At 43.6% G+C, this 13,389-nt stretch overlaps 1 protein-coding gene across 2 annotated transcripts in view; it reads left to right on the top strand.

The window, feature by feature from the left end:
- The first annotated feature begins 1,271 nt into the window (after window positions 1-1,271).
- The window catches only part of MAP3K1 (mitogen-activated protein kinase kinase kinase 1), a 57,508-nt gene continuing 45,390 nt past the window's right edge, over window positions 1,272-13,389 (top strand). Inside the window, exon 1 of one of the 2 annotated variants that reach the window (XM_027718323.2) lies at window positions 1,272-1,864. In XM_027718323.2, coding sequence (XP_027574124.2) covers window positions 1,383-1,864 — 482 coding nt within the window. In that variant the 5' untranslated portion in view covers window positions 1,272-1,382. The remainder of the gene's footprint in view (window positions 1,865-13,389) is intronic. The other variant, XR_005566577.1, reaches the window with a different exon arrangement.

Below are 13,389 nucleotides of genomic sequence, written 5' to 3'. Positions count from 1 at the left end.
AAATAATTCACTTGGTGTGACTTTGAGGCCATATGCATGTGTCTGCTGATGCTATTCTGCCAGTATAGCGAGTACAGTCTCCTCAGGCTTTTGTCTAGAGGGAAAGACCTCTACCAATCTGCTCATCACATCCTCCAGCAAAGACTCTACATTTAAGTCAGCATCTGATCACATATGTAAGGCAAGAAAGAATCTGCTTCTCTTAGGAGACACTTCTCACTCAACCAGTGCTTCAGATCAAAGCAGTGATCCCAGCAAAGTGATTATACTTATAATCATTGTTCAGTTGCTTAGTTAATGTTACACTTGGGCACCTACCAAATTCTGGGAAATAAGCCTAAGATACTCAGTTGAAGTGCTTAGAACTGTGTGACTTTTACCGTATTCACACCATCCTGAAAGCAAACTCGTATGCGTGGCAACATCCAGTTCTCCTTTCCTCATCTGAGATCAAAAAGCAAACCCACTCCTTTCGTGCGGAAATCCAGACCAAGAGAAAAACCTTCCAAGGTTCTGGCCATGTGATGTCTCCTGCCTTTCTTCCCTCTCCCAGTCTCTCGGGAAGCAGCCGCAGCGATAGGTGTGCGTGGCAGGCTAAAATGTGTGTGCGTACCTGCGCACACGTGGAGACGGGCGTACCCCGGCGAGACATTAACGCTTCTCCGTCCTTACAGACGTGGAGCAGGACCTGAGCATAGGGGAAGCGGCGCCTGTCAACTGAGGGCAGCCCAGAGAGGGACGCGCGAAGGCTGTGGGCAAGGATGTGCACTTAATTTCGTACTAACTCCAGAGAGGGACGAGCAGGGGAACTGAGGCACGTTCCAGCTGGGTGTGCTAGGGAGAGGAGGCACACGGAAGGGGGAAGGGGTGGGGGGTACGAGCTGGAGCGCGGTCCGAGTTCCGGGAAAGGCTTCCCCTCCACTCCCACGACGGACAGACGGACGGGCGGACAGACAGCTCCCGTCCCGCGACCGCTCTCCCACACGTGGGAAGGGCCGCATGAGGGCGGGGAAGCGCTCTCCGCCTCCACCGGGTCCCGGGCTCGGCCCGCCCGGCCGCCCACTCGCACGGACTGACTGACGGACAGATGGACAGACAACGCGCTCTGGCCCCGCTCCAGGACCTGCGCAGCGGCGGCGGCCCCGCTCCCTCACCGCGCTCCCTCCCCCCCTCCTTCTCGCGCCGACACCTGCGCGGGGGCGGGCGGGGCGCGGCCCCGCGTACCTTCGCGCGGCCGCCCCGCCCCCGCCGCCGCCGCCGCCAATAGGCTGCCGCCGCCCGCCCCCGCCCTACGCCGTTTCCGCAGGCAGCGCCCTTTGCGCAGCGCGCGGAGCGGCTGCCGCCCCCGCTGCTTGGGAGCCCGATGTGACCTGCCAGAGAAAATGGCGGCGACGGCGGGGGATCGCGCCTCGTCATCGGGATTATCCTCGGGCGCCGGCGCGGAGGCGGCCGCCGCCGCCGCCACCTGCGGGAGCCTGAAGGGTGGCGCGGTGGCGGGGAGCGTCGCCGGGAGCGGCGGGGGGCTCCTGCGGGAGGCGGGCGGCGGCGGCTGCCAGGAACAGCGCTCTGACTGGAGACGGAAGCAGCTGCGTAAAGTGCGGAGCGTGGAGCTGGACCGGCTGCCGGAGGCGCCCCTCTTCCTCGCCGCCGCCCTGGCCGCCTCCTCCTCTTCCTCCTCCTCCTCGCCGGAGCCCCCCGAGACGCTGCTGCTCCACTACCTGCCCGGGCCGTCGCGCTCCAGCCCCGCCAGCCCGGCTGCCTCCCCCAGCCGCTGCGCCGAGCTCCTGGAGCCGCTGCCGGCGGGGAGCTCGGCGGGGACGGACCCCGCCGCCGAGCGGAGGATGGAGCCGTCCCCCGCCGCGAGGTGAGGGGCGCCGGGGGCTGGAGGGGCGGGCAGCGCTCGGCCCCGGGCGGCGGCGGATGACAGCGGCGGGGCCCTTTCCCGCGGGCAGAGCTCGGGGGGAGGCTCCAGCGCTCCGTTCCCCGCCGGCTGCACGGCCGCGCCTGGCCCCGGGCCGGTGGCGGATGCGGGGGCGGTGGGAGCTGCCGCGGAGCGCAGCGCTGGGGCGCGGCGGACAGAGCTCGCCCGCCTTCTCCGGGGCACCTGGTGCGGGGATGCAGGAGGGTGAGTGGCCGGGCCGGACTGCCCCGCTGGGCGCCTGCAGCTGTCAGCGGTGCGGCGGGAGCGGGGCCGCGGGGGACGGCCCGGGTGCGGGGGTGCGCTTGTGTTTGACTTCTGCCGGAGTCCCGAAAGGCTTTGAAGTGCGGGCTCGGGGCGGCGGCGGGGCCGGGGCCGGATATATCAGCGGCCACTGGGACGCGGTGCCTGCCCGCGGCTCCGCGGGGCCGGGCCGGGCGCGCTGGGGGTCGGGCGACGGCTGTTTCCCTGCCCCGGGTGCTCCCCGGCTGCTGTCCGGACAGTTTTGCTGCAAAACTGAGTAATCTACTCTATTTATTTTTTTTTTCCCCCGCGGAGGACTTCTCCGAAGTCACATTTCTAATTTGCAGCATCGCGATAGTGCAGAACTGATTTCTTTTAGCTCTTGGTCAGGAGAGGAAAGGCTTTAAAACATAGATGACCTCCTGGTTTTCCAAGAGAAAGTAGTTTTGTCGTGATTTAGTCTAGGTGATAAATTTCAGTGGTTTCGTTCAGTGCCCTGGTGTTCGAAGCCCGTATTTGCCTTCTGCGTGTACTAATTGATAAGTTCCATTTTCTTGAGAGCTGCCTGTATTACACCTATTTGACAAGCGTGCAAGTGTTCCGGATGAAATCGAGCTCATGTCCGCAGTGAAGCAGTTGAAGTACTTCAGAGCGTATTTCGGCTTTACCGTGTACTTGCAGGGTCTGACTGGTGTGTGTGTGGGAAGGCACTGCAGCATGACTGTGTAAATTTGATGCGGAGTTGACAATTTCACATGGATTTCTTGTAAGATTTTATATGATGTGGACTCTGTAGTTTAGGTCCAGGGACCTATTTTAATGATGCCTTACAGTTTGGCTAATCATTTAAACCTCGTGAGAAACAAATACAGTTCCCATTTGGGACTTGGTGTGTTCTTTTCGGTTATGTCTTAGGTAAACCTCAAGGATATTTTAAAAATGTTGACTTAACCTGGGACTATTGTAATAGGAACTGTTTTCTGGACCAGTGTCCTGTTTATGTGTATTCTCAGCCATTCAGATGGATTTTGGCCTGTTTCTAGGGCAAGGTAAAAATGCTTGGTATGGTGTGGTTGTGCAGATAAGAAATGGCTCTGTACTTACAAAAGGATTAGCAGGAAGTCATAAATGTTTGGGGGAAGGGAAATAATGTATGAATTGTAGTGAGTGCCCTGCCTTTTTATAACTCTTGGCACCATATTTGTCTCTATCAAGTAATGAAATTATAATGTGCTGTGTCTCGTAATACAATTATATCCAGTTGCATGGCTTTCAAGGAAAATAAAGAATCAGTATCGGAACATGTTTAAAACAATTGAGTCTCATGGTGATATCAAGTGGGAGTTAGGCTTGACATTGAGAAAGGCCAATATATGTTGCATCGGTCCTGAAACACTGCATCCATCCTCAATAGTCCCACAGCAATGACAGAGCAGCTGTGGAATTTTTTTCCTTTTCACATGAACAGTTTTACTTGCTCTTAAGTATCTGTATTTTGTCAAATCAGTGTATTGCATGTGTGTACAAGTTAGAACACTCTTAAATACTCTCTGATATTTGACTAGGAATGTTAACAAATCTTAGAAAATACTAAATGCCAAGTGATTCTCTCTTTAGTATTTTAGTGAGAAGGTCTACTTTGAATTTATTTTAAGTGCAATTGAAAATACATGGCAACTTTAATAATGATTGTCCTTTGGAAATATTCTATAAATGCTCATGTAGAGTCAGTAATTCTGTATGCTGTGTTACTAATAAACGGATGTTAGAGTATTACTTTGTCAGGCTCTATCAAGAATTTAAAACATCTTTCTTCCTTCATTTTAATATTAATTGATTTGTTTTAACTGAAAGAGGCTAATTTATATGTAACAGTGTGTTACATATTAAAGTTGTGTGTGCAGCAGTTGTCCAAATGTTTAAGAGGCGAAACTGAAAGGCATAATCTAAATAATGTATTATGTGGAGGTTTTATATTCTTTTTTTAAATACAGGTAGTTGTAGTTGCCTGTAAGGATCTACCGCTAGTTAGAAGATACTGCGCTTGCTCCAAAGTCCCCGTGTCAGTCTCTTTGGTATTAGTTACTTTCCTTTTAAATAGAGTTTCTGTGTATGGTGGAAGACCTGCATGAGCTTCAAAATGAAGCTGAGTAGGGAAATTGACTGACTGCTGTTTAAGTTATAGATGTAAATATTACTTTCTTTTCTTAAATCTCTCAAGCATTCTGCTTGTGAGGAAGTAGAGTGAATATTTTTAACTGATCTTTTTATATCACTGCAAGAGGAGGGGGGAGTTGTTTTACTAGGACTTGCAGCTTCGACATAAAGCACTTCAGATCCCTTATCCTGTATAGCTTCTATACTGATAATATATTAATTTTCCTTATAAAAGGATCCAAATAGTGAGGTCAGTAATAACTGTAGTCTGATTTCTTGTAGCTTGAGGGAAATCCATGAAGGCAAAATGCACCTCCTTCTCTGCGACCTTAACAATGTGCTTTTAAAACATTCAAACCCCTTAGGTGGTGTTTGTGTCTGAAATTGATGTAGGTGACTTATTGCATCCCCAAGTACAGGATTAGTTTATAATGCCATAAAAACGAAAAGCAAGAAATATGACATTCATGTCCTCTGCATGCAGTAACCACATCCTGTGTGACTTGTGTAAAAATTGTTTGAAAATGTATGTGTTAGTTCAGCTGCAAGATAACCTTTGTGGATTATTAATACAGTTTTTCTGCAGTTGCTTTTTGACACCTGCTAGAGACACCCAAGACACACTTCAAAACTGAAGTTTTGTCTATATGTACAAGTGTATTAGTAAAAACTCATCACTTTCAGCTCTGCTCATCAATTTGTAGCACCTTTGATGACTTTCAAGGAAGGACATGAATGCTTTTAACAGAACACTGAGAGCTGAAGTCGGAACAGAGGGAGAGCATGTAGAGTGAAAGCACAGTGTGGCCAAGGTTCAACTTGCCTTTTTTTTTTTTGTGTTACTGAAATGATAACTTTCTCTGCTTATGTTGTCAAAATATAGCTCAGGTTAAAAAAATATAGCTTATTTTTTATCCTGGCTATTCTTAGCCAAGGTAAAATATAATTTTGTATTTTATCCAAGTCCCTATAGCTGGATATTTGTAACTGTTTGTTTAAATAAACCACCAAATTTTCTGCTTCCAGTTTGAGCTGGATACTACTGGGAAAGAAGATTCGCTTTCTACCTCTTCTGTGCTCTGTGGCTTGAGAGCACCTTTAGAAGAGGGTCACCCTCTACCATGTCTGATTTTTATCGCTCTTAGTTATTGCAAGTGGTAGGGTTCTGCTTAAATGGTCTGATCTGGTATGGCAGTTTCTTTGTTCCTGTGCAAAGTAAATAGATTGTAACTAACTAATCTGGAGCTTTCTGTCTCATTGGATTTAGTGATACTAAAGGTTCAGTCTCCACTGTCACTCAGTGGAGTCTAAGTAGTGCTTAGTGCAATACCTGCGTGTAGACATGTGCAATTGTACCTTACCCAAAGGTCAGACATATAGAGCACAAGATTTGAAGACCACTTTTTCCTTCTGTTTGGTGGATTTGAACTTCACAAGATCTTTTAGTGTACTGAGATGTTTGTTGTCGTTTGAAGTTGTAGTAAAGGTACTGGTGCAGCTGTGCAAAGAATTATGCTGCTGCAGGAGAGCGTGAGGCAGCAGTGGAAACAAGGGGTGGAGTGACTGCGAGTGCTGCTTCCAGTATTGGTGAAACTTGGCTTAAGCTTGTTTAAAACATAAATTGTATGTTGCCATGTAGCTGTTCTTTAAACAAACTTGTAAAGCTAGTTTTCAGCAGCAGTGGTGATAAGAGGACGGATCTGGTTTGAGTTCTGAGTTTCTAATGCTAATCTCAGTGTTCTCAGAGGATTCTCTGCAGAGATCCAAGGGTTGTCTTAATTTACTTTTATCTGCTGTGCTCTCTCTTAAAAGTCTAGAATTACAGTTCATTCTTTTGCTTGAGGCAAAGTGGACAGAAAGCCTTTAAAAGGGCTTCATTACTTGTCTCTATCTGACTAGGAGAATGTGGTTAAGTGAAAAGTTGCTCTCTGTTACTTCCCTCCCTTTTTATCTTTACGTAGAGGCCGAATGTATTGCTGCAGCATGCTTCCTCTTTCCTGTTTCACCACACTGTAGAAATGGAAAATCCTGGTTGGTGGTGAATAGTCCTGATTATTTTTTTCCTGTATGTTTGGAGTTTTGGGGGTTTTTTGGTGTTTTGTTTTTTGTTTCTTTTTTTCTGTTAACCTATGGGTTATGCTTTGTTGTTTGGTTGGGGTTTTTTTGTTGGTTTGGTTTGAGGTTTTTGTTTGCTTTGTTTTGTTGGGGTTGTTTGATTGTTTTTGTTGGGGTGCTTTTGGAAGATCAGTTTTGTTGGATCTTGGCTGAAAAATGTCCAGAAAAAACCAGCAGCTCTAGGTACTTGCTACTAAATAGTAATTTGAAGTGGGGAATTGTTTACCTTCTGTCTGAAAACTAGTGAAGTAATTTTCAAATTGTCTTAATAAAAGCTAATTGACATATCACTAAGGATTTGAAGGTATTTGGAAAAAGTGGCTGTTTTTTCTTTTTCTTAGAGTGTCATTTAGTGTTCCTGTTTCTGAGATTAAACTGGAATTCGAGTCAGTTTACTTTTGTTTCACACTGTCTCTATGTATTTCTTTTGTGATCCTGAAGTGTAAACTATTCAAATCATTCAAGGAAATATAATACCGTTTACTCTCATCTCTCTTGTACTAGTATCCTAATTTGTAGTGGAATGACTGCTAGTATGCTTATTGTGTCAGAGGACTTCAATTCTTTCCTAGTATTTCCTTTCAATAGACTTCACACTGCTGTTGGTACTGCAGCTCCTTGTAACTTATCCAGGGTCACTGTGGAAGGTGGGAGTAGAGTGCTGGAAAATGAGTTGTCTGCTTGACCTCACTGACATCTGACCACATCTGACATCATGTTTTCTGAGCTCTTTTCCATCCTCTTCTTGAGCCTTCAGTCATCCTGCTTTTGAGCAAATTGAAATGAGTTTCTTGCTCAGCTGTCAAGAGCGCTTTTGGGAGCTGGTAGCTCACCCTCAAAGGTGTGCAAATATATTTCATTTCAGTTGTTATTTCTCTGAAATACCCTCTTACACCCTGAAGATTTTTTTTGTGTCCTGTATGACCATCATGCTTGTATCACCAGGATTGCTCCTTTCAGATGCTGAAAGAGCTTGGTGTAAATATTTGAAATGCTGAAAGAAAAAAACCCTAATTTGTCATAACAACAAACTGAGAAACAGTTTGTGTTTTCTTATACAAATTGTTTCTGTTACTTCCCATTCGACTGCCAATAAAATTCCTGCAGAATTTTTCTTTAGTAATTCCTTGTATTCTTTAAAAGGGAAACTTCAAAGCTCAGTGGATGATAGGGTCTCCCCGTTGCCTTCAGGTAATATTTAAGTGTTTTGCAGCTGGAGATGTATACAAAAATGCAAATACCTGTCAGAGGTGTGGTGAAACTTGCAGTGATATCCAGTTTGCAGTTCATGTTCAGTTTATTGAGTCTGTCAGATTACAACACTCTAGGAAGCAAATGTTTGTTTACTGCTGAGGAGCTAGCAAGGAGAACTAGTAGGAAATCTGCCAGCCTGTCTAACGTGTAGACAAAGTTCCATAGGAGCTTCATCAATTGTCATTAAGACAATACTCTAATTGCTTTGAATTATGAAGTACTTTAATTTCTGGTTGCTGAATATATACTTTGAAAAATTTTGCATAGCCAGGGACAATTTCTCAGTTTCTCAATGTTTCACCTTTTTTTTTTTTTTTTTTTTAACTTTCACGGTTTTAGACTGTGGGGTTGCCAGGTCTGATTCCAGTATTCCTTTCAGTATTTTTCTCTTGTTTGAAGTTTTACCACCGGATATGTAATCAGTGTCTTAAATATGCCCAGCAATAAATATCTGGAACATTTGTTATTTCACTAAAGTAAATGCCTGGATAGGAGCCTAGGCGAAGATTAAAGACTTGTTTGCTTAATGTAAGAAAATATTGCAGTTGCGATTAGCATGGAAGCCTTGCTAAGACAGTGTTAATGTGACAGTGGGAAGCTGGATGGAGTTTCTCTTAAAACTATATTAATATGCATAAGTTTATTTTTAAAAAGTTAATTCAGTAATGGCTGCATGTAGGTCCAGAATATGAGCTCTTCTGTAAATATAGAATAGAGATTAATTTATTGGGGTTTTTTAACTGTAAATTCCGCGTTGATTTGTGACAAATAGCTTATTACAGTAAGTCTCCTGATCTCTGCAGGCAAATTGGATGCCCTGGCCCGTAGAAAGTGCCAGGGCTCTGGAGTTTCTATTAGGTTTTTGACGGTGGGTGTGAAAACTATTTCTCTAAAGCCCAGCAAATGCAGCCAGGCTCTTCACTGTCTGCCTTGCAGGGCTGGCTCTTGGTTTCTGGCAAGGTCACAGTAACCAGGATAATTAGCTTTCTCTTTAAACTTCAAGGTTAGGGCAGGGATCCTCGTGCACTGGTACATTCTGCTCCACTCAGCTTTGTTCACGCCTTCTTCAAACATATTACTAAAATTAACTGGGAGTTGCAGTTTGTTCCCTGGACAAGAATTTACTTGGAGTTGCAACTGCATGTTTCTTATCCTTCCCAGAGGCTCTTTGGGGGAAGAGCAGGGGTATGTGGAGAAGAGGTCTTAAAGATGTGCAGATTGTTCTCTGTATTTGCTTTAAGCCAGTATTACAGGAAGAGCGGGGAGAAGAAGCTCCCACCCCACCTCCCCCCTGCAACCCTTGTGGACAAGAAGGCATGAAATGAAACTCCTTAAACCATGCAGAGCTCTGGCAGAGAACAATGCAGGTAGTCTTCAGGGTTGTCATTTTAGAAATGCATTGTGCCAAACTGATACAGAGAAGATTTAATGACTTACTGTTTGGTTTCTCTCACTATGAAGACTGACGTGCAGACTGACACTGAGTGCCTTTTTTGTGGGAATAAGACACATAATAATAAATATTTCGGATTAAACTGTCTTCCATCTCTTCAAAATTGTAAGATGCTTTCATGTAAGGATGTGTTCAGTATTGTAAACCAACATACACTGACATGGTCAGTCAGCTGAGTGAGGTGATACTCATTGGCAGAGACTTGGGTGATTTGTGCCTGACCATTGCATTTGGCTTATGCTGCAGGCCAGCATCCTCTGTTCAAAATGGTTCTTGTTGTCACTCATTTCTGCTATATTGCTGGTAGTGAAGGATTCAATTCTGAAAAAGAAGGACTTTTCCTTGTGTAGATACTTCAAAGCTAGGTGAGTCCAAGTTGACTCTCTTAGGAATGGAGAACATTAGGAAAAGGGTTAGAAAGCACTAGAATAGTAATATAAACTAATATGAAGTGGGTTTTTGTACTTTGGATTCCTTGTCATTTTAGGCAAAAAGAGTTTCTCAGTCTGAGCTTTTTCTTCCTTCACAAAAGGAGAGAAGTTGGGGTTTGCGGACTGACTCTTAAGCTCTCCTGCAAATCCTGTTTCCTTTCTATAGTGGAAGCTGGACTTCCCTTTTTGATGGGAAATAAAACATTGTTGATAGAGTTTGAGCTGAAAGCTGCCCTCTGACATGTCCGTGAGAAAGGGCTCGATGACATCTCGTTCACATGTTTACCAAATACATCAGTGTCAGTAACCTTCTTTGACTGTTGCTCTTTGGGATCCTCTGTGGAATAACAGTTTACTAATAATGTCGCAGATCTTTGTGAAAACTGGCATTTCTCGGAAAGGTAGTGTCTTTAACCAAGTCTTTCCCTTATTTCTGTAATTCATGATCAGAAACTAATGAAAGTTTACTGTTCCTCTTTCTAAACTCATTTGAAGTACAATTATACTTAATCTTGAAATTATTTTCTTTATATTGAATATTTTGAAGTATAGTTTTGCTCTTTATAAAGTTAAGTGTACATATGGTAAGAACCGTGCTACTGTGTTGTCACGTTTGTCTTTTAAGCATGCGGTTAAGTTCCAGCATGTTCAGGTACAATGGTAAACCATCTTGTCCTGGTAAATACGCTGAAGTATTTAATTCCTCTTAGTATCTCAGCAGAAAATTAGTATGCTCTACTGTTTGCTTGTTCTGACCTGCTCTGAGCTGTATGTTTGTGGCAATGTTTTACAGTCCTGCTACTGGTGAGAGTGCCCAGCAAAGCCAAGTGGAAAAGGACAATTGCTGTGGCATTTTGAAATCAGCTGTGTATGAATTGCATTCCTTTATTTTAAAATTGACTGCAAATGAGAATACAGGTCCAGTGCCAGGGAAAGCCACTTGTAGACCCTGAGAATCAAGACTGCAGGGGAGAGCACAGCCAGAACTTTTAGACTTTTGGCTTCCTTTCAGCCCACAGGATGGACTGCTGAGGAGCTAGCAAGGAGAACTAGTAGGAAATCTGCCAGCCTGTCTAATGTGTAGACAAAGTTCCATGGGAGCTTCATCAAAATAGGTCTTTCACTTTTTCTTAGTTGATAAATAATTTTTTGAAAGTATTTCTTTCCGGGAAGCAACTTGGCTGTATGCATTAGTGTTTCCACTGTATTTAAAGTACTTGCATGGGCATAAGTAGTTGAGACCTAAATAGCTGTAAATAGCTGGGACTTAACAAAAATGCAGGTTTTAATCTTGTGAGTGAGCCTCTAGTAAAATCCTTAAGAAATGGTGGAGCCTTATAGGCTTTATTGACACTCTTTTTGAACAAGTGTTCACTTCTTGTGTGTCTATCCTATTTGTGGTATTGGAGCCTCAGCAAGGTTTATCACTAGTCTGGGTTTTGTTCAAAACATAAATCCTAATTCAGAGGAAAATCAGGACCTAAATTACCACTGTGTCCATGTTGGAGCTAATATGAGTCTGCTGGAGTTGTGAGGTTTCTCGGCTCATCAGCTCTGTGAAGCAGCTGGCAGCAGGATGGAGCTAGCATAAAACCTGTTGTACTCACAGGTACAACAGGTAAGTTCTGTGGATATTGTGGCCCATATGTGGCTACATAAAACTTTTTATGTGAGTTGTAAAGTTAGTAAGCTGGACTGTGTCTGATGCTTCAGGCAGCAGATGCCTCTAGAACTTGGGGAAAAAGAAGGGTGCAAGAACTGGTAGTGTAGTGTGTGCGATAAACTACCAGACCTGCTGGCTCTAACAAAATGTTTGCATAGAAATGGGTGTTTCAATTTATGTTATTTTAGCACACTGAAGTTGCTTCTGCCTAGGCCATGTTGACTGTTTTGGTGCATACTGATTTGTTAAATGTCTAAAAATTGTGAGTTTCTGTCATGATTAAAACCCTGATTCAGAGGATATAATAGTGAAAGTAGTCAAAAGAAGAGTATTGTTGGTTCTTTAATATATCTAGGACCTTTAGCTATAAATAGCTGTACTTAAGCATCCATAAGATTTTGTTAAAATACTCAGTTTGCTTCATCTGCCTTATTGGGAAATAATTCAGCTCTGTTCCATTAATGTTTGTAAGGGGAAAGACTACTGAATAAATTTACCTTCTCTGGTTACCATTGGTACAAAATGTACATTGTTTGTCTGATTGTAGAGCCAAAAGCGCTACACATCTCCCTGATTTGCACAACTAATAAGTAGATAAACTGGATGGGAACAAAGCATAAACCAAACGGAGGATTAATTTATGCAATTGCAGCATTTTCAGACGTGTGAAATGTTATCTCTGTGAAGGAGCTCAACTGGTTATACTGGTTAGTACCAGCTGTGTTCTGTCTCCCCTCTGTGGGAGCTGATACCCTAATGACAGGCTCTTGTTTTCCATTAAATATTGTCAGTTAATCTCTGGGTGAGAAGACAGCATTGCCTTCAGATTTCAGGATACTTTCTTAGTGCAGGAAACATGATGACAAGTAAATTTATGATTTGGTGGAGGTACAAAGCAGGCATATAGATTTTGCCCTAAAGACATTTTTTAAACTACTGATTCTTGCTAGTAACCACAAATAATTAGTGCATAAGCTTAAATGCAGTCAAAGTTTTTATTGTAGTTATTGTTGGGCAAGATTTCGACATTTTTCGCTCACAGGCTATCCAATCTTTCCTTGAGTTTCTTTATAACCATAAAAATAAAAAAAGTGAAAAAATTATAATAATTAAAAACCCCAAACATATGTAGAACTTGCTCTTTTTCCCATGTAAATTCGTTTTAGAGAACCAACATCTCACTTTCTCTCCTGAAAGCCCAATGTGTGCTTCAATGCATTTCTGAGTCTTATTGTGACAAGGTCTGCATTTTGATACTAAAAGGAAATAGGAAATGAGACAATATGGGTCTAGCTCTGTTACTCCCTTTCCATGTTCAAATAAATGGCATTTTTTTATAACTGGGAGGAGATAAAGCTTGGCTCTCACAAGGGAAGTGGTTACTGTAGCTGTTTTTTTACATGGTGACTTTTGATACTTTTGTTGCATTACTGTATACTTATTTGCAGTTGCTAAAATAATCTATAATTACAGGATTTAAAATGCTTAACCCTTTCTGTTTTACTGCATTTACTGGTCCTTCAGTACTTGTGGGTGGGCAGCCAGGGAGTGAGAATTGAGAACTGTGCTAGTCTGTATTCATACAGCATCTTGTTTCTAACTTTGTGTAGATGCATGACTGGCTGGCTAATGCTTAACCCAGACATATTAAGCAAGTAGATAGGAAGGCTGTCTTCTGAAAGTGTTCACCTTCCATGTTGACAGTGTTCAGAGCACTAGTGTATGTCCTGTTGTCTGAGCGTTCTTGAAGAATTTGTTGTTACAAACATGACTGAAGCTGACTGTTCAAATGCGTTTTGGTTTCCTAGAATAGGATTATGTAACAGTATGTTCTTCACTGGTCCTGGGCTGAAATCAGCCTTGTTCCAACTACGCTTTAAAGGCATGTCTTCCTTTTGATATCTGCATGGTCTTGGGGCTCTGTCACCCTTTGCCTGTCACAGGTTGCCTGACACTTTAATGTACCAATTAATTCAATGGTGACATCAGTTTTTAGTTTCTAGTTCACAGCCAGGTCACTCCAGTACCTAGTATAAGATTAACTTATTGAGAAAAGTATTTCCATAAACAGTCCATTAGTAAGTCACAAGGTCATGATTTGTTTCCCATGCAGACTTTCCCCCAACTCTAGTTTCACCAGTGTGTCCTGGAAACT

Source organism: Pipra filicauda, unplaced genomic scaffold, assembly GCF_003945595.2.
Source record: "Pipra filicauda isolate LSUMZ 115617 unplaced genomic scaffold, ASM394559v2 scaffold752_size109752_pilon, whole genome shotgun sequence".
Lineage (NCBI taxonomy): Eukaryota > Metazoa > Chordata > Aves > Passeriformes > Pipridae > Pipra > Pipra filicauda.
Note: the sequence above shows the minus strand (reverse complement) of the source record. Positions and strands in the feature narration are given on the sequence as shown.